Source organism: Maylandia zebra, linkage group LG18 (assembly GCF_041146795.1).
Source record: "Maylandia zebra isolate NMK-2024a linkage group LG18, Mzebra_GT3a, whole genome shotgun sequence".
In the NCBI taxonomy this organism is placed as follows: domain Eukaryota; kingdom Metazoa; phylum Chordata; class Actinopteri; order Cichliformes; family Cichlidae; genus Maylandia; species Maylandia zebra.
The window spans coordinates 26305186-26327164 of NC_135184.1; the positions used below are offsets into that span (position 1 = coordinate 26305186).

At 41.1% G+C, this 21979-nt stretch overlaps 2 protein-coding genes across 7 annotated transcripts in view; both read left to right on the forward strand.

Moving 5' to 3' along the window:
• dnm3b (dynamin 3b) overlaps window positions 1-4374 on the forward strand; it is a 28736-nt gene extending 24362 nt beyond the window's left edge. For 3 of the 4 annotated variants that reach the window (XM_076876309.1, XM_076876310.1, XM_004567174.6), the window contains 5 exons: window positions 14-128; window positions 729-893; window positions 1043-1278; window positions 1380-1553; window positions 2677-4374. In XM_076876309.1, coding sequence (XP_076732424.1) covers window positions 14-128; window positions 729-893; window positions 1043-1278; window positions 1380-1553; window positions 2677-2719 — 733 coding nt within the window. In that variant the 3' untranslated portion in view covers window positions 2720-4374. The remainder of the gene's footprint in view (window positions 1-13; window positions 129-728; window positions 894-1042; window positions 1279-1379; window positions 1554-2676) is intronic. The other variant, XM_076876311.1, reaches the window with a different exon arrangement.
• Window positions 4375-7058: 2684 nt separating this feature from the next.
• On the forward strand, window positions 7059-21380 carry LOC101481707 (SUN domain-containing ossification factor). Of its 3 annotated transcripts, none has more exons than XM_004567246.5 (24): window positions 7059-7338; window positions 10450-10555; window positions 10823-10942; window positions 11241-11461; window positions 11547-11648; window positions 11771-11912; window positions 12000-12117; window positions 12253-12377; window positions 12489-12556; window positions 12661-12768; window positions 12961-13066; window positions 13475-13495; window positions 13917-13972; window positions 15094-15176; window positions 15454-15507; window positions 15614-15679; window positions 16395-16482; window positions 16962-18302; window positions 18431-18518; window positions 19339-19443; window positions 19720-19877; window positions 20083-20177; window positions 20281-20336; window positions 20685-21380. In XM_004567246.5, the coding sequence occupies exons 1-24, from the start codon at window positions 7280-7282 to the stop codon at window positions 21135-21137; spliced, it is 3939 nt and encodes a 1312-aa protein (XP_004567303.3). In that variant the 5' UTR covers window positions 7059-7279; the 3' UTR covers window positions 21138-21380. The 3 variants fall into 3 exon arrangements, with proteins under 3 accessions (XP_004567303.3, XP_012779005.3, XP_012779006.3); XM_012923551.5 differs by having other exon boundaries at window positions 20086-20177; XM_012923552.5 differs by lacking the exon at window positions 13475-13495.
• The last annotated feature ends 599 nt before the right edge of the window (window positions 21381-21979 follow it).

A 21979-nucleotide genomic window follows, 5' to 3' on the forward strand; every position in this document is an offset into this window, starting at 1 on the left:
CTCCTGTCCTCAGGAATGTGTATAAGGACAATCGCACCCTGGAGTTGGCCTGCGACTCTCAGGATGATGTGGACAGCTGGAAATCGTCTCTCCTGCGTGCTGGGGTCTATCCTGAGAAGACAATTACGGTTGGAAAAAATTCCATTAATTTAGCTCCTTTCATTTAATTTTTATGTAGAGCCAGTTGCTGAGAGCATGAGGCTTAAGGCAGGTCAGGTTTAAGGTTAGAGTTAATCAAAACATATTTAAAGAAAACTTGAAGTGAACAAAAAGTGATGCAGTTGCAGCAACGAAAAAAATCCAGTAACCCAAATGAGGCAAATACAGAAAGCCAGCAGGAAAAGACACAAGACGGGGAGACAAGACTATGATCAAATATCACATGGATTATTTGCACAGACAAGGCACAGGTGAACTAAATAAAAAAAAAAATAATGAGGGCAGGGTGAAGAACAAAGATGTGAAAGGTCACAGAAATCCACATAAGCAACTAACCTTTACAATAAAATGGGAAGGTTACAACTACATACAGGGCAACATGGGAAAAGGAAAACACTCGTGTACACATAACATACGGTGACTTGTGATCCCACATACTATGCTTTAAAGTAAAAAACAAATCCAATATAAAATATACAGAACAAAGCAAAATTATAGAAAATCTGAAGTTAACATGCAAATGTACACTTGCCAGCATGGATCTAAATGCTGCCTTTCTACATCTGCAGGTTGAGAGTGAGAAGACCACTAGCACAGACAACTTCTCCATGGACCCTCAGCTTGAGCGTAAAGTGGAAACCATCCGTAACCTGGTGGACTCTTATATGGCTATAGTCAACAAGTGCATCAGGGACCTCATGCCCAAGACCATCATGCATCTCATGATCAACAATGTAAAAATAAATACTTAAATGTCTTCATTAAATAGGAAACAAAGACAAATTTTCTTTGGTTGTTACTGTATTAAAACAGCAGGACTGTGCTTTTTCTTCATTTTCACAATTATGATTTTCCATCTTCCACTACCTCTTTCTGCCACTAGGTGAAAGACTTCATCAACGCAGAGCTGTTGGCCCAGCTGTACTCTGCCGGTGACCAGAATGCCCTAATGGATGAGTCCCAGGAGCAGGCCCAGAGGAGAGACGAGGTACTGAGAACCCACCAGGCCTTGAAGGAGGCGCTGGCTATCATCGGTGATATCTCCACTTCTACCATTACTGTCCCACTGCCTCCACCTGTTGACACCTCCTGGGTGGGAGGATCTACTGGTGGTCGCAGGTAAAGTAAAATTACAGTACACATGGAGACTGTGGCCATTTGAAATAAAGGCATTTGGTGGTATGACGATATTCTGTTACCGCATATCTTGCCTTGTCCAGGTCTCCTCCTCCCAGCCCCACTGCTCCAAGGAGGATGTCTTCAGGCCAACGTCCAGCTCCCAGAGGGGCCCCGCCACCACCAAACCGCCCAGGACCCCTAGGGCCCTTCAATAACAGTGCTGATAGCCCTCAGGCTCCCAGCCGCCCAAATCGGGCCCCTCCTAGCATCCCAAGGTGAGTACAGTCCTCGCTTCCAGTTCTCTTTTCTTTGTATTAAGTACTCTATTCATTTACTGATTGAATAAAATATGGAATCACCTAGAAATGATCAAATTTGAGAAAAGTAAATCTAGAAACAGGTCTTTATGTGCTCTTTATGAGTTTTATATTTTTCAGCAGCAATCTGCTCTCCCGGGGCTTCTGTAGTAGTCAACTAACAATAGTTGAGCAGTGACCTGAAGTAAATGCCGTTTAATATTAATACAGATTCTTCTGTAAGTCACATGGTATACCTAAAAGTTCAAAAATACACAGATTTTGAAATAAAATGCAATATGAAACTAATTCTCAGGAGAAGGAGGTTTGAGCAAATGTGCATTAGCTTTATAGCAAACACCATGTGGAACGTCCCTCACACTGATCTCACTGGCATTTCTGTATTTTACTGTGAATATGTTAAATGCACTGGTTTCATATCTACTTGTGCGCTCAAAGCAGTTTATACAATATGGCTCATTCATTCATTGACACCCACTCCAACAAGCCCTTTTTTCAATGCTAAAGGGCTTTCTAGCTAACATTCACACACTTGACACAAAGCTACCACCATCCCCATTTACACTAGCTCAGCACAAGGCAGGAAACAGCTAGTACGTAAAGGTTACACAGTTAGCCAGTATAATGTAACACATTATATCTGCTCATATCTGTACAAAAAACCCCAAACTTATGCCAGATATTCTGACTGAGCCAACCAGGCTAGCTTATGCTAGGCTAAGCTAACTTACTGCTAGTAGTAGCTTAATATTTAGCTTACAGAAATGAGCACAGTATAATACAGACTTGTATTTCCCAAAATGACAAACTGCTTCAATAAATAATCTCTACATTCCTCAGATTTTATATTTATTTGGCTTTAGTGTGGAAGACAAAGTTTTTACTTTTTCTTGTTAATTTCCTATTTACATATCTTATTCACGATGTAAAGAAATATCTTTTAAATTTGTGTGAACACTAAAGGTTACTCTCTTATCTCGTCTTCCCTTCTCTTCTTTTTTCTTCTCATCTTTTCAAAAATCACCTTATATTCCTGCTCTACGGCACCTCACACCACATAATTACCTATACTTTCCCTAAGTCGGCGGCCCCCTCCATCTCCTACAAGACAAGTCCCTCCATAATCATATAAAGGGATTCCCCATATCCTTATCTCCTTCCCTTATCCATTTCATCCCCCCACTCTTAGCCATGGCTCTGCTGTCCTGGTCTCTTCTTAGTGCTGACACTGAAGTCTTTGACCCCCTTTGACCCTCGATTTCCTGCCAGGTGACGATGTCCATATATTTATGTACAATATGGTACTTGTCTTGTGGTGTATGTGTACGTGTGCTTGTTGCTCGCCTGTGGTCCAGGTTTGCTTAGCAGGTCCACTACCCAGTATCGGTCCCTGGAACCTCTCCCCCGTCCACAAACCCTTTGCCAAGTCAACCACCGCCCCCACTTTGCTGCTTCTACATGAAAATACGCTCAGCAGTCGTACTGCCCTACTCATTCCAAAATGCAGCATGGCACATAAGCTGCTTTTATTGCATGGGAGTGTATGTGTGTAGAGTGCGTGCGTGTATGCGTGTTTTGTGCGTATGTATATGGGGGAGGGACTAATTTGCCTATATGTAGGCTGAGTTTGATTTAGTATTGTATTAATTTATTGTATAATGCCCCCTCCCCTCCTAAGTGTTAAATATCAGCTTGATGTTCTCTTAGGAACAGAAGTTGTAACTTAGTATATGTGTGAATATGCATTTTCGTGTGCGGATAACTATGTGTATGTGCGTGTGTATGGGCGTGCGGGAACACGTGAGCATGTGCCGTCTGTCTGCACGTTTGTTGGCGTTTCAGTTTCTATTTGTTTTCATGGTCAAAGCTGTTAATGATGAATCAAAAAACCCTCCGGGGTCAATTTTAATGTTGGACTTTTGTGAGTTGTTCCTGTGTTGTAGTAGCAGCCATACACACATAGCAAGGCTGAGGAGCACCTTCAGTATTCTCTCTATATAGAAAACAGCCTCAATACTGCATTTAACCTCGTCATAGGTGTCCACCTGTGCTGTAACAATGGTCAAATTGTGACCCTTGCAGCCTTAAGCTTCGATGCAGACGCTGACAGTAAAATGAAAAGAGAAAGAATACCTATTTTAACGTGGCAGAACACACGTTCATCCATTAACAAAGAAAGGACATGTTCTTACATGTTTCCATTTAGCCTTTTTCTCAGGTTCGAAACATGCGACTCCATGCATATCATGACTAGCATTCCTATTTTCAAACTCTTCTAGTCTCTTCCGTTTTACTCGCAATCACTTAAGCTGGCTGGTCAGCGTTTGTATCAGCGCTCAAGGTTGTATTGTCAACGTATAAGTGCTTCTCTGTCAGTTTGTTATTGTGTATGTGGGCCTAAACTGTGTTCTAATGTATATAAAGTAGGTAATGATAAGGAGATACTGTACCTGTGGACTATAAAGACCTCATCAAGGATCCTAGCGCTTTAATCGTTCTCTCTCGTGTCTCTACTCACTAAATGCTCCCTTCTCTCTAATTTAGACTGCCTTACCGGCATGAACTACAATTCTGTATTGCCAAAGCTAAATGTAGAAGGGGATAGGTAAAGGTAATTAAAAAAAGATAAATCTGCTGATGACCAACAGCAAAACGGTTCCATTTGTAGTGAAATTGCATTGTTTAGCAGAGGGCGTACTGTTAAATTGGGGAAATGCATCAGTTGTTATTTTCTGTGTCTCTGTATCTCTCCTCAATAAACTTCTCCCTCATAATGTCACACTTTGCCAGACTCTTTATTGTTTCATTCACAGGATTTTAGACTTGTATTTCTATGCAGGTTTAAAAATTAAATGTGATTATTGCTACAATTAGTATCTTATTATTACTTTAATTTCAAAAATATTTGATTCAAACTTTTTGGTTAGAAGATGACACTTTTAGTGAAAGAAGGACTTAAGAGAAGAGGTTCACCTGAAGAAACAGGATGAGCACACAACCGTAAAATGAACAGAAATGAAACTCCTGTTGTAAAGCTTTGTAAAATGTAAATAAAAGCACAAATTAATCACTTTCCAAAAGAGGAAAGGGACAAAAAAACTGAAAAAGTTGTATAATGCTAATAAACACACGGTGGAACATCTCAAAAGTAATAAAGTCAATTACCAAATGATCTAGCAAGTTCACCATCTATGGTACATAATATCATTAAATGGTTCAGAAAAATGAATCTTTGTATGTGAAGGATAAAACTTGTACTGAATGGCCACAAACTGTCCTGTTTGTTGACCAATAACTATTTATACATTTTGAAAATCTGATCTCAAGATACACTTATTTACTTCCAAAGCTAGCATCCATATTTCCATGGGATGGTGCACATGTGAACAATGTCGTGAACAATATGTGTATTTTTTGGAGCAACATGTAATCTCGACAAGCTATTTGGCACAGAAGGCCTTGCTTACATAAGCAAAGCAATGCCAAACCAAGTTCTGCAAGCATTAAATCTGCATGGTGTAGTGATTTGGCACTACATAAATAAAATTGAATAAAAAAAATGCTTTCAAAACTGCAGCCATTTCTCTCCTCAAAGGTTTTAAAGTCTTATTTATGTGCTATCTTGAAGCCCAGAGATGCTAGATTTACCTAAATGGTTATTGTTCTTTATGTAAAAAGTGTTTAAAAATGTTAAAAAAGTAGTCTTAGCATCAATTGCATTTATGTATTTAGAAGTTTCAGTTTGTGAGCATTACAAACTGAAACAGTACAAAAAGGTCAGTCAGTGGCAATTTCCTCTGTTCACCCAGCCCAAACATCAATATGTGGACAGAGGACTGCACATCTCAGATAACAATGATCTTGTCGTGTTTGCTGGGTCAGAGTGTTTTACACTGGTTATTTGCTTTCCTCAACTAAAACAAAGGTTTGTTACAGTTTCTATGCTTTTTTTGTGCAGACATTAAGCCTTCCATAATGTAGAAAATGTACTAAAATTCTGCATAGAGATGGTGATGTGTGTAAGATATATATAATGAACGTTATTAACAGAAATTAATAGAACAGACATATGTAAACTATACCATCTGTCACATTTTGTGGCACTAACACAGTATTTAGTATGCGGGTTGCATATCCACTGCACAAGAAAAACCTCTTGATGTTAAAGTAATGTGATTTACTTGTAGCCACTTGGTGGCAGCAGAAGTCTAGGTTGGTCTGGTAGTAAAAGTTTATTTCAACTAGGGACAAAACAAAAAACTGTTCAGTACATGAATTCCCAAAATGTAGCGATGTTACATGATTTCTGATTTTCATGCATTGGTAAGAAATTAACTGCCAAACTCTACATTATGACCACACAATTTGAAATTGAGTGCAAAAGCACACTGAGTGCTCATTTAGTGTAGAAAAGCACTTTAAAAGAACCAGTCCATTTACCATTTACCAAAAGACCCAGAAAAAAGTGTTTCTTTTAGCACATTTCGTTCGTTAGTTATGAATGTAGTCCTGTAAAAAGATTTTTCTTAAAGCCAAGGACTCATTTTTGTCTAAGTCCAAATGTGCACTCAGTCATCCCCAAATCAGGATGTAGTATCTTTGTCCTCTCAAAGTCCAAGTGTGCTTTGTATTATGACTGGCCACATGCCCTGTAGTCACACTAAGCTAAAGTGCTGCTCAAGTGAGCTTGGAGCTCTATTCATGGAAGAGATGATTCTTTTCATTTAGCACTTTAGGCACATGATGGCTCTTGGGCTCATCACCCCGTGATTTGCTTATACCAAGGTGAGTTTCAAATGATCTCCTTAACGCCTATAGTTATGTTTCACAATTTGAAAACCCCGCAGGGTTGAGCAGAGGGCTCCCCCTAGTGGGTTTAATATAAAACAGCATTCACTGCTGTTTGCTGCAGTGCACGATATCTAATTGCAAAGTGAACCTCACAGCCAAAAATAACACAGGACTCTTCGCATTCCTGATAATTGCGCTGACCTGTTGAGATACAGGCTGATACTTTTGTAAAACTGGTGCAAGAAACGCACCGATTTGCAATATTTGAGGTCAAGTTACATGTGATTGCACCAAAAAAAACCAAAAACTAAAAAACATATACTATCTTTAGCACGCATGTAAGTTTCACGGTGTGGAATTTGGGGTTTATTATAAAGTTATTTAATGGGGTATACAGTGAGAGTTTAAGTTTATATGTTTTACGGAGCTTGTGTGAATTTCCATTAGCTGTCCACACCCCGCATGATCGTAACACTATAACACTGCGGGTATGTTTTGATTATCGCAAATGATAACGCTTGAAAGGCAAAATCCCACTCCCTTGACAAATTTAAAATACTTCACTTCAAGGAGCTCAATACAATACAATCGGGCGACCAGGCGCTACAAAACGAGCGCTCCCAACATACGCTCAGTTTGAACTGCGCCATGGCGTCGCTGTGTTTTCATTGGACAGTTTCGCGGTGACCCGGTAGCAAGTTGTGTGTGTATGTGTGTGTGGGGGGAGTTACAGCAGTTAGCATCACACTTCACCAGTGAAACCGCCAACGTCAGCTTTGTTAACAGGAAACAGCGGATCGGTTTATGTTATACACCGCTGTGAAAGACAGCGTAGCAAAAGGATACAACGTTTCTGTGAGCGCGGAGAGGATGTCTGTCCCGGCTGGAGAGGGATGAAGATGACACCACTGTTGTGGCGACTTGTGTCAGTGTGGCTAGCTGTTGTCTATTGGTGAGTTAGTTTAATTAGTCCCGTTTGAAAACAGTACTGTTGTTTCGCTGAAAAACAAAATATTCAAACTGCCAAACAGCCCGAGTAAAGATTACCCCAAGGTTAACCTTTACATCGCTTTGTCTGGCTAGCTTGCGTAAACATTGTGGTGTGATGTGGCACCTGGCTGACTTCTGACTTGTTCGCAGACGAGTTAGCTTGAGTAGCTGACTACTAACCAGCTAACTTTAAAGCGGGCTTGGGAAGCGTTAGCTTTAAACGACCTCGCGAAGTTGTTCACTTCATGAAAATGTTACGGTCTGGAAGCCAGAATATGATTTGAATGTTACCAGCCGCTTTAAGTTTGGCACCTGTGCGAAGTCTGTCTGAGCTCTAGCTTAACTGTTACCTTTCTAGAAGACACTGACCAAGACAGCCTGGTTTACATACACACACACACACACGCTAATCTGCTCCGTGTACATCAGTGACAACCCATGCCGTGGCGGATCAGACGTTACACAGGTTTGGTTCATCAGTTGCTGACAGGATTATGGGCCTTGCACGTCAGTCATGTCTGTCCTGTGGAAGCCTGAGTTTGCTGGGACTCTGTAATTCTGACACAGAACATAGAAACAGGGTTTAGGATGAATGTGGGTTCTAGGCTTGATTTAATAGGATGGCAACAAACCATCAAACAAACTGCCTGCTGTGCTTCAGACAGAAGGGGAGGGAGGGACACGATGTAACATTTTATTAGGATCTATAGTGGTGATGTTGGCATGGCCTACTTTCAACAGCATCAGTTTAACTCTTATTTCAGACAGAAGCTTTACGTGATGCTGCTTTTGCCTTTTAATGTTTATCAGCTTTGTACCCCATGAAAAAGCCGTGGAATTTAATGAAGTTGTTGATGCCACTAGAGTATCATAGCAGGAAGAGTACAAAACTCCTTTTACCGTGTTAGAGAAACACTGATGTCATGGTATGATGTTTAACATGAGACCCATACATCTGATATACCAGGATTCAGTAGCTTTTTCTCCATATTTACATTTAGGGAGTGTAGCTGGCTGGTCGCAGCAGGTGGCTGCTCCTCCCTGAGCCTGGTTCTGTCAGAGGTTTCTTCCTGTTAAAAGGGAGTTTTTCTTATCCGCTGTCTACAAGTGGTTGCACATAGGGGATCATCTGATTGTTGGGGGCTTCTCTCTATTATTGAAGGTCTTTACTCTAAGTGTAAAGCACCTTTAGGTGACTGCTTTTGTGATTTGGTGCTATATAAATAAAACTGTATTTAACTAACTTTAATTACCGTATATCTAAAAAGCTGGTTCAGCATTTGTTTAAAAAAAGTGTGTGATTTAATTTTTCTACCACTAATTTATTTCATTGAAGTAATAAACCACCATACAGGTGAAATCATACTATGTGTCATTTTTTCCTATCAGAGTCACATATCAGACATGTTTCCCAAGGACAGTCTGACAAGAGTGAGCACACATACATGATCTTTGCACTTGTGGTAGACGTGTTTCATCTGCTGCAGCGGTCAGCACTTCACTTCCACATATTAAGGCTGCTCTTTAAGTCTTTTTTTCATGGTGTTGCATTGGCACTACTATCACTTAAAAACGTAATCCTGTGTTTTGCAAATCCTGCGTTTATACGACCCATTTCATTTCTCAAAGATAATAATAACATACTGTGTAATACAAACGTTTAATGCATTTGCGGTGAGACTGAGCACATCTTAGCTTTTTGAATGTGATGGTGAGTGTTTCAACCCTTTGTAATTGGGTAATGAATTATTTAGCTGGCTGTGGCTCAGCACCACTGTTGCTCCTTTGGCATCACACTGTGGTAGATGACTTTCAATTAGAAAACAAATGCTCTGTTGTTCATGGGTGTTTTTGACTAGTTGAGCCTCACGTCAGATCAACACAAAAGCGATGCCAGCCAGGCAGCCGGCCAAGTAAAATACCTGAGCTGGAATCCAGAATAAAATCCATGTCATGACCTGGGTTGTTGCCAAGTGACTGTTAGAGCGTGGCCTTTGAGGACACCAGTTTGACATTTTCGCAGCTATTTTAAGGCTTGTTACTGCTGTTTATTGTTGTTTTTCTGCCAAGGGGGCAGTCACTGTGACCCGGACCTTTTTCTTTTTGGGATTGTGTCACCCAACGGACTTGTAGGGTTCAAAATAAAGGCATATTTTAATATATAAGTGTATCCAAAATTCCAGCACCTCGAGACAAATGGTTTTTGAACTGCAGAGACGTGAGTACCCTAATTGATTCTTGCAGACTTCCACAGTCCTCTTGCCAGTTTCATCTGTTTCGAATGACATTTTAGACAAAGGAAATTGCAAGCTCTTCAGGCTTTTTATAGCTTTCACCTGCTTTGTGGGCATCAGTGAGCGTCATCTGTGTTAGCTGCATGGAGGCCAGCTTTGGAAATATCATCAGCTCACAGTCCTACTAGGAGCATTTGGCCATTTACAAGCCCTTATTAGTTAATTACATAAGGTTTTGACTCCTCTTCACTTGATAAGTGAAGAGGAGTCAAAACATTTGCAAATGCCACAATTAGGTTTTGTTCCAGTTTTTTAAGTTGATGAAAAAATATTGTACATAAACATTTAAAGACCCTTTTTAAAAAAATTTGGTTGTTATTCAGAAATATGCACAGTCATCCGAAGTAATCATCATTCCTCAAATACTTTCATCCGTCATCCCACAATTAAAACAATATTAGGATATGAATAACACATGAAAAGCAGGTCTCACAGACAGGTTGAGTAATGTGCAGTGTGCTTGAGGTGTGTCTTTTGGCTCTGAAAACATTCCCTGGCTCTGCATGCAGATAAGATAAACTGATTCCTTGGGGTACGGCCACGTGAACGCTCGGTGCGTCACACTGTGACACTGGGCTGCAGGTTTCTCCGTTCACGACTCACTGCCCTGAAATAAAAGTGTTGTTTTGTTCGCTTGTTGCAAGAGTTTTAAAAGTTCCTCACATCCTCAGAATCCGAGCTCTTTGTTTTCCACAAAATGAAGTGACCCTGCTTTTCAAAACCGACTCGGTGGTATTGTGGCACTGACCGTCTTTCACTCTGTCCCTTCGCTACCACAGTTGCTATGTTGGTTGCGCAGAGCTGCAAGGAGAGGCCCAGAGCCCCGTGTCCCCAAAGGAGGTCAGCTCGGAAGAAGAGCCTCAGGAACACTTCCATCGTCACGAGGTAGCGTTGTGCAATACTGTACCAGAACTTACCTCATGGCTCAGAGCTTGTACAGGTCGATGTGATGAATAGCTTTTGTGACCAGACACTTCACTATGCACTCCTTTGTTTGTTTAACAGCTCTGGAAACGCCTTGCTGTGCTAGATTTGTAGCAGATTAACAACAACAACAACATCTGAATATTTGGACTGAGCAAAGTTTTTTAGCAGCTCACTCAAATTTGGGGGTGTAATAATATCAGTGAAATGTTATTGTGTCGTGACTAGGTCGAGGAAAGCTTGGTCGTACCTGCCCCGCCTTTCTCTGAAAATGAGCCACCAACAGAAGACGATTGTGTCAAAGAGGAGCAGATGCCACAAGAAGTGGGCCAAAAAGAATATGATATGGTATAGTATGACTGCAGCTTTCATTTATATTTAATATTGCAATCACTGTCTGCTATGTAAGAATGTCAAAAATGGATGTCAAAACATGTTTTAGCTAAGACTTCAAAAGGGTTTTACATCTTGTTTCCATCAGCATAAAACTTTCACCGCAAGAGAAGCAATCAAGGTCACGAACGTTCAGGGATATTCAGAGCTTTAAGTGTTTCATTGATCAGTCCAGCTCTGGTAAATGGGCCAAACAATACCACTGCACTCAACAGCGCAAATATCTTTATCCATCTTTGTCTTTATCCATCAGGCCTTTGAAGCAGACGAGTCTGCTGCTGAGGTAGAGCTGGAGGCAGACAAAGGAATATCACAACCTGAGCACAGCTCTGAAAGTCAGCATATAGAAATCTCTGTCACTCAAGATCAGGAGCATGCCTCCCCGCCGCCTTCCCCCGACTCTGTCGCTGCATTTTCTGCCGAAACTAACGACAGCCCCAGCAAAGTTAATCTTCAAGACAGCATCCCCAAGGGGCAAGTTACTGTTGTCAAATCTCACTGCTGATGTTTGTTTCATTTAATGCTCCTGCTAAAATGTTTTTTTTCCCTTTAATTTCAGAGTCCCAGGCGATGCCTTAGATGTAGCTGCTTCTGAGGTCAATGATTCTGACCTGCCTCCTGCTGAATGTGAAGAAGAGAACAATCCATATGACAGTGACAGGTAGGTACAGTTAACATTTCACCCTTTGAAAGATTTTAAAAACCTCTGGATGTAGTTAAATAAATAAATTCATTCTCGACTCTCTTTAAACCATGGCAACGATGCATTTTTTGTTACTACAGCAGCCCTCCAATTGTTCTGGAGAACACTTCCAATGTTCACACTGCAGGTACTAAAGTCCACACTGATGTTCCTCTGAGTTCTCCTGCTGGTCACGGTACGCAGCACCTGGAATCCAACGTCTCGCACACACTCAAGGAGGCGGTAAGGAGCGTGGATTCGATGTGAACTATTTTTCCTTTCACGCCAGAGGAGCTGTCCCAGCTCTCATTGTCTCATTATCTGTGACAGGACTTGAGCTCCCCTGGTACCACAGACACAGATTCAAGTGTGAGCACCAAAGACCCCGAGGACATCCCCACTTTTGATGAGTGGAAACGCAAGATGATGGAGGTGGAGAATGAAAAAAGTACGATCAGAATATGAATTTTGAAATTGCAACCATTTCTGTACTAGAATAAACTGCAAAAGTGTGAAAATATATATCTCTATATATCCCCCCCCCCCCCCCCCCCCCATTTTTTTTTTTTTTTTCTCACCATAGCTCAGTCTACTCACACTTCCGACAACGTGGGTTCTCATACAGTGAAGAAGGTCCAGAAGAACTTTAATAACTACGCCTCAGTGGAGTGTGGGGCCAAGATACTTGGCGCTAACCCCGAGGCTAAGGTATAAAATGATGCTTATGTTTTCCATTCACCATGAAATCATAAAATCTGCCTCTCCTGCTGGATGTTGACACAGTGACAAATTCAACTCATACTTCTTTGTTCAATGCAGAGCACTTCAGCCATATTGAAGGAGAATATGGATTTATACATGCTAAACCCCTGCAGTAATAAAATCTGGTATGTTGCATCCCTTTCCTTCTATCCACAAATGAGTCAATTCTCTTTTTCTCTCCTCTTAAACCCAGTTTTCTATTTTTTTCCACCCTCTCTCTGATGCTCAGGTTCATTATTGAGCTCTGTGAGCCCATCCAGGTGAAGCAGTTGGTCATCGCCAACTTTGAACTCTTCTCGTCTACACCTAAAGACTTTCTTGTGTCCATTAGTAATAGGTATGCCCAGTGGCTATGCTGTCGGATCTGTCATGTCATCTTTTTAATATCTTCTAAAAGAAGATCGCATTTTCACTTATTTACATTTTCATTTGTCATCTTTTTTGTTTCTTGCTGGAATTTCCAGCGACACCAAGCTGCAGCTTCAGTCATCGACTAATCTGACTGTGCTGTATGAATGTACTTTTGCAGGTACCCAACAAATAAATGGCTAAAGCTGGGAACCTTTCACGCCCGGGATGAACGTACAGTTCAGAGCTTCCCACTGGATGAGCATCTTTATGCAAAATATGTAAAGGTGAGCACTATATTCTTTTTTTGTTTTGTTGTTTGTTTGAATTATTTCACTATATCTCCTTTATTCTCTGCTGAATGTGTGCAACAAATTGCTGTAATCTTTCAGTGTAATTACATTACGAACAGTTGTTTCGATCTGCAGCCGACTATTACCCGACTGTACTGTAGGAGTGTTTTTTTTCTTTGTCCCTGGTGTTGCTGATATTTCTCTTTGTATTCTTGGTAGATTTGTCAGCTTCGTGTCTTAAATGCATGTAATGTGGCTTTGCCATTTTGAAAAGTGTTAGAGATGCTGTTGCCATTTGCCCGAGTGACTCAGGTGAAGCCAGCATACTCTCTCTAGTCTCGTTTTTAATGCATGCTGACATCTCTTTTAATATTTCTCTTTTTCCCTTTTTTCTTGCTTCAGATGTTCACCAAGTACATAAAGGTTAGCTTGTCCTTCTTGTAGTGCTCTGTCGTTGGGTGAACTGAACAGTAAACGTGGAGGGGAGTGTGTTTTGTGTCTAACTGCTGCGATCCGAATGAAACAGAATCAGATCTAACTTGCTGTGCTGCCTGCAAACCATTGTAACGTCCATTGGCTGCTTTTCCAAAGTGTTTATTTCAGACATGTGAACATTTGATAATCCTCAGAATAATACCCATTATTATGTTTCTCAAATTTCTCTGATTTCCTGGTTACACAGTCTGTCAACCCATCATTTTTTTTTCATTACACTAATTGACTTTATAACAAAATCAATGCTTTGCTGTTAATTAATAACTCTGCTGATGATTTTATAAATCTGCAACACAAGATATGAAATAATCTGAATGAGTTTTGCATTTTTTTACATTTTTTGTTGTAGGTAGAGCTGGTCTCTCACTTTGGCTCTGAACATTTCTGTCCACTTAGTCTCATAAGGTACGTGATAGTGCTCCTAACGCACAGCATGCAGTGTGAAGCAAATCAAATCTATTTAAATAAGTCACAATCGGTATATTGCACAAGAAGCAAGAAGCCATAACACAGCATAAGCTAAGATAGCGTCTGATTTTTGGTACTACATCAAGGTTTTGGTTAGAAAAAGTGGAACTAACCTGTTGGCAGTTGTTTCCTGCTTCTGCAGAGTTTAAAGATGCATTTAAATCAGTTTCAGAAACTGCTGACTAATAGTTTTTGAGGAAGTGAAAACTATTTGGTGACTTGGAGCAAACAAGAATTGGTTGTACAAGTTTGAATATATAAGTGTGCATACAGGCTCAAATATGTACACATCCCCCCCATTAGTCTTTGTTAAATGTTCGTTATCAAGTTGCACCTCGACTAGATGATTTTGGTATTCATCAACAAGCTTCTGTCTTGATTTAACTACTTTTCTTGGTAGAGTTCATTTAAAATAGTTGGTTTCCTGACATGGACCTGGCTTTGAAGCATAGTCCACATATTTTCTACAAGGTTGGAGCTTAATGTTTATGCATTTATCCAGTCCTAGACCAGGTTTGATGTGTGTTTGAGATTATTAGCGTATCTGTAACTGGAAGGTCGTCGGTTCGATCCGTGGGCTCTCTGTCCTGGTCGTTGTGTCCTTGGTCAAGACACTTGACCCTACCGCCTACTGGTGTTGGCCAGAGGGGCCGATGGCGCCATATGGCAGCCTCGCTTCTGTCAGTCTGCCCCAGGGCAGCTGTGGCTACAACCGTAGCTTGCCTCCACCAGTGTGTGAATGTGAGAGTGAATGAATAGTGGCATTGTAAAGCGCTTTGGGTGCCTTGAAAAGCGCTATATAAATCCAATCCATTATTATTTCTTTCAGTTGTGTCCAAGTTGTAACTGTTTAGCTGTTGATTTGAAGTGAAGCTGAAGAATTTGAAATTGGTCTTCCTCCTTCATTATTTCATTAACTATGAGCAGTGAGGTTTCCTGGGTTGTTTCTTAACATTTTCCTCTTATTTGAGTGTGACAGTTTGAAACTTCTGACCACAACTGTAAATTACTTTCAGTGTGACTGTGGTTATAGATTTGGATCCTTATTTTTATGACAGGGTGTTTGGTACAAGCATGGTGGAAGAATATGAGGAGATAGTTGATCCCTCAGAAAGGCCAGATGATCAGGACGACGACTTGGGTAAGAACAGAGGATGTTGTAGCTAAAATTACTGTAAACTGCTGTTAAAAGAAAAGAAAAATAGACTTGTTAAACTTGGTGTAAGTGCAGCTGTCAGTACAGTTTGAGAATAATAAATTAGTATTGAAATCATCCCTTTTGAATTTTTTTTTTTAAAGTTTTGTTTTGTGTAAAACTAAGCTAATGTCATAGTAGTTTACTTTACTTTACATTTATATTGGTTGGTGATTTTAATTTCTTACATATATATGAAAGCGTTTAATAACACTCCCTACAGATTATCCCTCTGGATCGGCACCTGGTGAGGCTGATCTAATTGGATCAGCAAAAGGCAAGTCTGATTTTAAACTCCTACAGCATGAAGATGAGTACATTTGTTCTCAAGCTCAGATTGTGTTTGTGTGAACTTGTGACTGATGTTATCATTTGCTCTTCAGATGCTATTTTAAACATGGTGAACAATATTGCTGTCAACGTTCTTGGAGGAGGCACAGAGATGAATGGTACGGACAACACGCCATATATGCATATAACACTCTACTGTTTTCTTATTTTACCTTGTCTAGAGTAAGCATAATAAAAGCTATCCAAATTTCCCAAAAAGTCAGGGTCCGGTGTAAATGTAAAATTAAAACAATCTGTGGGTTTAATTTGAACCCCTACCATGCAAATATAAAAAATATACTAAGCCTTTGGAAATTTGTAAGTCATTTAACCTGCAATCCAACCTGATTCCTTGATGTTAGGGGATGTGTTAGTGTACACGACATAAGGAGAGGCCTTGATTAACTCAGCCAGACGAAACCAAACCAGTTAAAATCTCATATTAATCAACAAGGAAAATAATATTTGGCTTCTAAAACTACAAAAACACAGCTTGACTACAATGTGTTACTGATAGAAAATAAAAAGTACATTCATTAACTGTAATAGAAATATATAACATTCAAGAGAAAGATATTTGAATTTCAGCATTTTATGCTGCACGTTGTTCTAGTTTTATATAAATACAGCTTTTAAATCATTTGTTTTTAATTTCTGTTTCACACACTTTTCTGACACTTTTTTTGTAAAGTTTTCAGTCTTATACAACGTTCAGGATTGACAAGCTTATTTTTGTTTAGTTTTTTCCTTTAATCAAAAATGTTGAAGTTGACTAAACTGTACTTTTGAAACATTTGTTGTTGATTTAAATTTTTCTGATTTTCTTTTTTTCAGGCAGCCTTTCAACCCAAGAAGTGAACATAACTGAGCCATCGCAGCCCCTTGAATCCACCACTGAAACTACTATCACTACTACTTCAGTGTGAGTACCTGTCAGATGTACCACAGGTTCACTATTTTACTCCCTTTGATTACCTGTGTTATCTATAGTGTTTTTCATTTTTTAATAGTTAGTAGATTTTGCACGTCCCTCTGAGCCTCTTCACACAAATGCAATAGTGCTCCCTGTGACCTATGGCGTGGCGTTTTCGATGTGTAAAAGTGAGAGATGGTTTTAAACTGACCACAGGCAAACTTTCAACAAATGCTGGTATTGTTTTCAGAGCTGGAAAAAAGCATTTTAGAAATTTCAGCAAACCAAATTGTATTTTTATTATCAGAATTGAAAAGTGATGAATAATGCCGCAGGTCATGGAGCACTGCTGTGTTTCACTAAAATACATAAAGGATAAGCTGCGGTTTTAATTTCTGTACGTGTGTAGACGACACTGGTTAAGGCTATAAGTCTTTTACAGTTTTTGCTCTTCTCTGCATTTAATATTTACAACATCGTTTCTCCAGTCCAGACTCTGAAGACGTGCAGATTTCACAAGACACTAATATCCCTGAAACTGTGGAAAACTCTGCCCTAGAGACGTCAACCACATCTGAAGGTGTCAAACAAGAGCTCCCACCCATGGAGGAAAAAATAGTTCTTCCTTTAGACAAGGATGAGGAAGAACCTATCAGCTCTACAATCATCCTTCTGGATAAGGAGGATGACTTGGAAGAAGAGAAAAAGGATCATCATGAGAGACAACAGGAAAGCTTAAAGTACTGCCCTCCAGTTCCTTCACTTTCTTCTCCATGCTCCTGTGCAGCTTCTCTTCTGGAGTATTTCCAGCAGCAGTGTTCTGCCTCACTATCCAAACACAGGGAATGCCAAACAGCAGAAAGACAGCAAATAATTCCTTCTACCCAAACACCATCTTGGCACCCACCTACGCACTCATCTGCCCACCCCGAACCTCAGCAGCACCCGAGTGAGCTGCATCAGCTCCAAGACAAAGAACAAGCTTCTGAGCAGGAGCCAGAGAGTGAAGCTGTAGAATCGGAGGTATCACAGCCTGCTGGGAACACAGAAGAATCTGCATCTGGATCGCCTCTCCGGGAGCCCAGTCAAACCATGACGCTCCCCAAATCCAGCGATGCTGATTCATCTGCAGCCAAACCTACCCATATTGTGGAAACGCCACAGCTGTCCACCTTGGAACCGGCAAAGGAGCCAGGGCCGGAGAACAGCCAGGATGTGCTGGAGGTAGAAGAGCACATCGAGCCTTCGGCTTCTCTCAGTAGCTCTGTCCCTGTAAAACCAAGCACCAGTGCCACAGCAGACGACATATCGGTGGCACCCCCAGAGGAGAAGCTGGAGATTGATGTCACTCAAGTAGAAACAAATGTCCTCATTCAAACCCAAGACAAAACAGATCCATCTCCAGTCCCTGCACCCACAGGCTCCCCTCATTTAGAGCAGCAGCCTGACTCAGCTGTTGTACCCGAAAGCAGCACTGCTTCTTCTGAAGTATCCCCCCCTGCTCCAGAACCTGCTGCAGAACCTGAGCCTTCTGGCGGTCACGCAGCCATCGCAGATGCTAAAATGGAGGATTTTGCAGACGACATCTCAGCATCTTCAAGTGGCAACGGTCAGCTGCCTCGCCCATCCTCCCCAACTCCTTCTTCACCCACCTCACCGTCCCTCTCGGACATCTATGCAGAGCCCCCTAATGGCACAGAGCAGAACGGGAACCCGGTGCACAGCTCGAGCCAGAAAGAGTCGGTCTTCATGAGACTCAACAACCGCATTAAGGCCCTGGAGATGAACATGTCACTGAGCGGACGCTACCTGGAGCAGCTTAGCCAGAGGTGAGGATGGTGGAAGGACATGAGGAGTGAGGAAAACAAAAATACAAAGGTTGTTTTTGTTAATGAGCTGAGGTTACAGTGATCCTTTTTAAAAAAATAAATAAATAAATCTTCTTCTTCTTCTTAAGGTATCGAAAGCAGATGGAAGAGATGCAAAAGGCTTTCAACAAAACCATCATTAAACTGCAGAACACTTCCAGAATTGCAGAGGAGCAGGTAAACAACAACACAGTTTTCATGCAGAGCTCTTTGTCTGACTTTGAGATGGCTGCTTCTTTCCAAAATCTTTTCTTGCTGTTTGTTTGGACTGTAGAACAGCCACATGATGTAGCAGCTGCCTCCAAGGGTCAGATGTGTTTTTCCTCAAAGCTCTTGGGATCCAAATTGCGCTAATCAATATTTTCTATTAGCGATGGCTCAAACACCTACCCTTAACTGGCTTTGCAATTCTTCGCAACTCAACGTGGAGTTCAACTCATTGTTTTGTTTTTATGGTCCATTAACGCACCGTTTACTCTAAGTTAGAAAGAGGGCGAATAGACCTATTGGAGAGTTGTCAGGTGGGCAGGAGCTCAACTGCACATGAATGCTAATGTTGCTCCATATTTTTGTGGTGCAGTCAGTAAAATAGTCACGTTTCAGTTTCATGTAGCTCATTGTTTTAGCTTATGACCACAGTAGATTTGTTTTGGTCCACTACAGAATACATAAATAATAGACTGGATATCAGCAGCAAATAACGATATCAGATTTGACCATATTTTAAACACACTGGAAAAAAAGAGAGTAGCAAAAATAATTTCAAGTTGGTCCCATTTTGCACTTTTGTTTCAAGTGTTGCAATGAAAAGTCAACAACACAAAATTGTGTTTGGAAGAGAAATTTCAAAGGGAAATGCCTCTGTGTTTGTTTACAAGTGAACAGAGCAAGCACTTATTATACCCCAAAATACTTACTCATCATACCTTTGCATATCATTTCAGTGACGTGAACCTGTGCGGTTGGTTGCTAATGTGTTGCCTTTTTACGCCCATAGGACCAACGTCAGACTGAATCCATCCAGTTTCTGCAGGGTCAACTGGAGAACGTGACTCAGCTGGTTCTCAACTTGTCTGTCAGAGTCAGCCAACTGCAGAATGAGGTGTGTGCAACACTCCGGGCACAAAGCTGTCATCTGCAGTCCTGTTTTTTTTCCTGCCTTTTCCCAAATGGAGTAAATTGAGTCTTCTCACTCAGTCATTAGGGTGCGCTGGTGCTCTTGCTCATTAGGTGCTTTTGCATGAGGAGAAGCTGCTAATATTTAACCAACTTTATAAAAACCCCTCACAGTGTATTTATAACGCTTTTTGTCAGAGTACTTTCTGTCCTCATCATCAACATATCACATGTTACTTAAAATCACTTTCCTGCGTTCCAGGTATCAGACAGGCAGAATTACCTGCTGCTGTCTCTCTTCTTGTGTCTGTCTCTCGGCCTTCTACTGTGTGCCAACCACTGTCGCCTCTCCACTGTACCTCCAACCACAGAACCAGAGCCACCCTCGCCTAAGAGCTACACCTACTGCTGTCCTGAAAGGTACAAACACAACTTCTGCCACCTGAAGCCATAAGTAGAAAGAGAGCACTTCAAATGGGCTCTTAGGAGTTGTGAGGAGAAGTTGCAGTGCAATGAGTGATTTTTACTCATTAGGACAATTTGAGTTGTTCATCAAGATATCTTGATAAAGGTGGTGTGTGCTGTCTTCTCCACTAACCATTAATACACTGAATGTTATCCTTAGCAGACAGTTCTCCTGCTGTGATGAACTGGGTTTGAAGAGGAGTGCGTCCTATCCACTCATAAACTCTGACTCATTCCAGTTAGCCACCACTGAAGGTAAAGTTGCACCACATAACACAGAAAGTTTTAAGAATCTGCTTTTTATTTAGCTAAAAATCGCTAATCAGCTTGTAGAAATTAACCTTTTTTTCTGTAACAGGCCCAGAATGCATGCATGCAGAGGGAACAGAGAGTCTTTATCCAGCAAACAGAAAGGTGTGTAACGCTTTTAGTAGCGTGGTTTGTGGGGGAAGGGGGGGCTTGGTCAGTATATCACGATGTGTGTTGAGTTTCAAAACTGTCAAAAAAAAGAACTTGCAAGGAGATGCAATATTGAGTATTGCGCAGCATGAAAACCCCACCAGTGGGGAGTTTTTACTGAGTTCAGTAAGCTGTGAACCATTATAAATTTGCAACTAGTAAACTGAACGTTGGGGTTTAGCACAATGCACTGGTGTTGTATTGTCACAGTGTAATATCAGGAAGGTATTAACCCTTTTACCAGGGTATCGTGATTAAAATGCATCTCATGTTTCTGCCTTGTCCGATTCTTTTCTTATACAGAGGAGACGCCGTAAGATGAAACCCCTAGAAAAGGTGGAGACTCTGAAACCCTCCTTACAGTCTTCTCCTGAGCTGACCAATGGAGTATGCAACGGAGTGCCTGTCACCACAAACCCCATCCCCCTTACAAAAAATTTACTTCACCCTACCTTTAGAGACTCACCGTCAGAGGGGAGCTCGGAGGGATCTTCTCATTCAGACGACCCCTCTTTCTGTGGCCTCACCACAGCCTGCTCTCGAATCTGTGACGGCCTCCCTCCACCCAAGAGCCGGGCAGAGAAACGGGCATGGCGACGCAGGCGTCCTAAGCCCAGCTGCACGGTGGTGGATTTTCTTCACGCTCCTCGGAGGGACGAAAGTGAACCGTTGCCCATTTCGACCATAGAAGACATCATGAGGAGGAAATCAGAGCCAAGCACTAAGACATTTGTGGCGCTCTCAGGTCCCGTCTAACTCAAACAGTGACAAAAACCTCCCCTTCACCCACTGCTCAACTCTTTCTAAAAGAGGACATCTGTTTACTTTTGTGGACAAAGGCAGCTTTAAGTTTCAACGCGAGACAATCTGTTCGCTCTTAAAGTTCATTTTATTTTCATCGTCACTGTTCAGTTCTTATCATTTGCATTTGTTTTACTTCAAATCAAAAAAATGTCTTCCCAGCTTTCCATTAAAGCTTTTTCCTCTTTTGGTTGTGAATAGTGAACGTGATTATTGACCCAACAGGTCTCAAGATGTGAACGTCTTATTTTTGTTGTTGTTGAAGGAATTTCCACTTTCAAAACACAAATCCGAATATCATGTGACCAGGAATCAAGAACTGAAACAATTATTTGCTGTGGCTAATCTCTCTTTCAAAATAAAAGCTGCTATGTTACTTCAGGTAACACGTGCCCCCCTCAACAAAGAATGGGTTAAATAGCTTATTACTGGTACTGGGTTGGACTTCAAACATCAACATCAAAGAAACATTTTGGTCCATATTTACATCCAAGTTGTGTTTATGATTGAATCTCCTATTAGTGGTGAGTGGATTGAAATCTAGTGACTGTGGAGGCTGTTTGAGTGCAGTGAACTCATTTTTATGTTCACATAGTTTGAACTGTGTTATCCAGATGGAAGCAGCCAGCAGAAGACAGACACAGTTGACATAAAAGGATGGACATGCTAAGCAACAATACTGTGGTAGGTTATGGTGTTCTAAGAGGCCCAAAGTCTGCCAATATAATACCCCCCCCACACACACACACTATTACATAGCTAATCACCAGCCTTCATGTTCATGCCGAGTTCTGAAC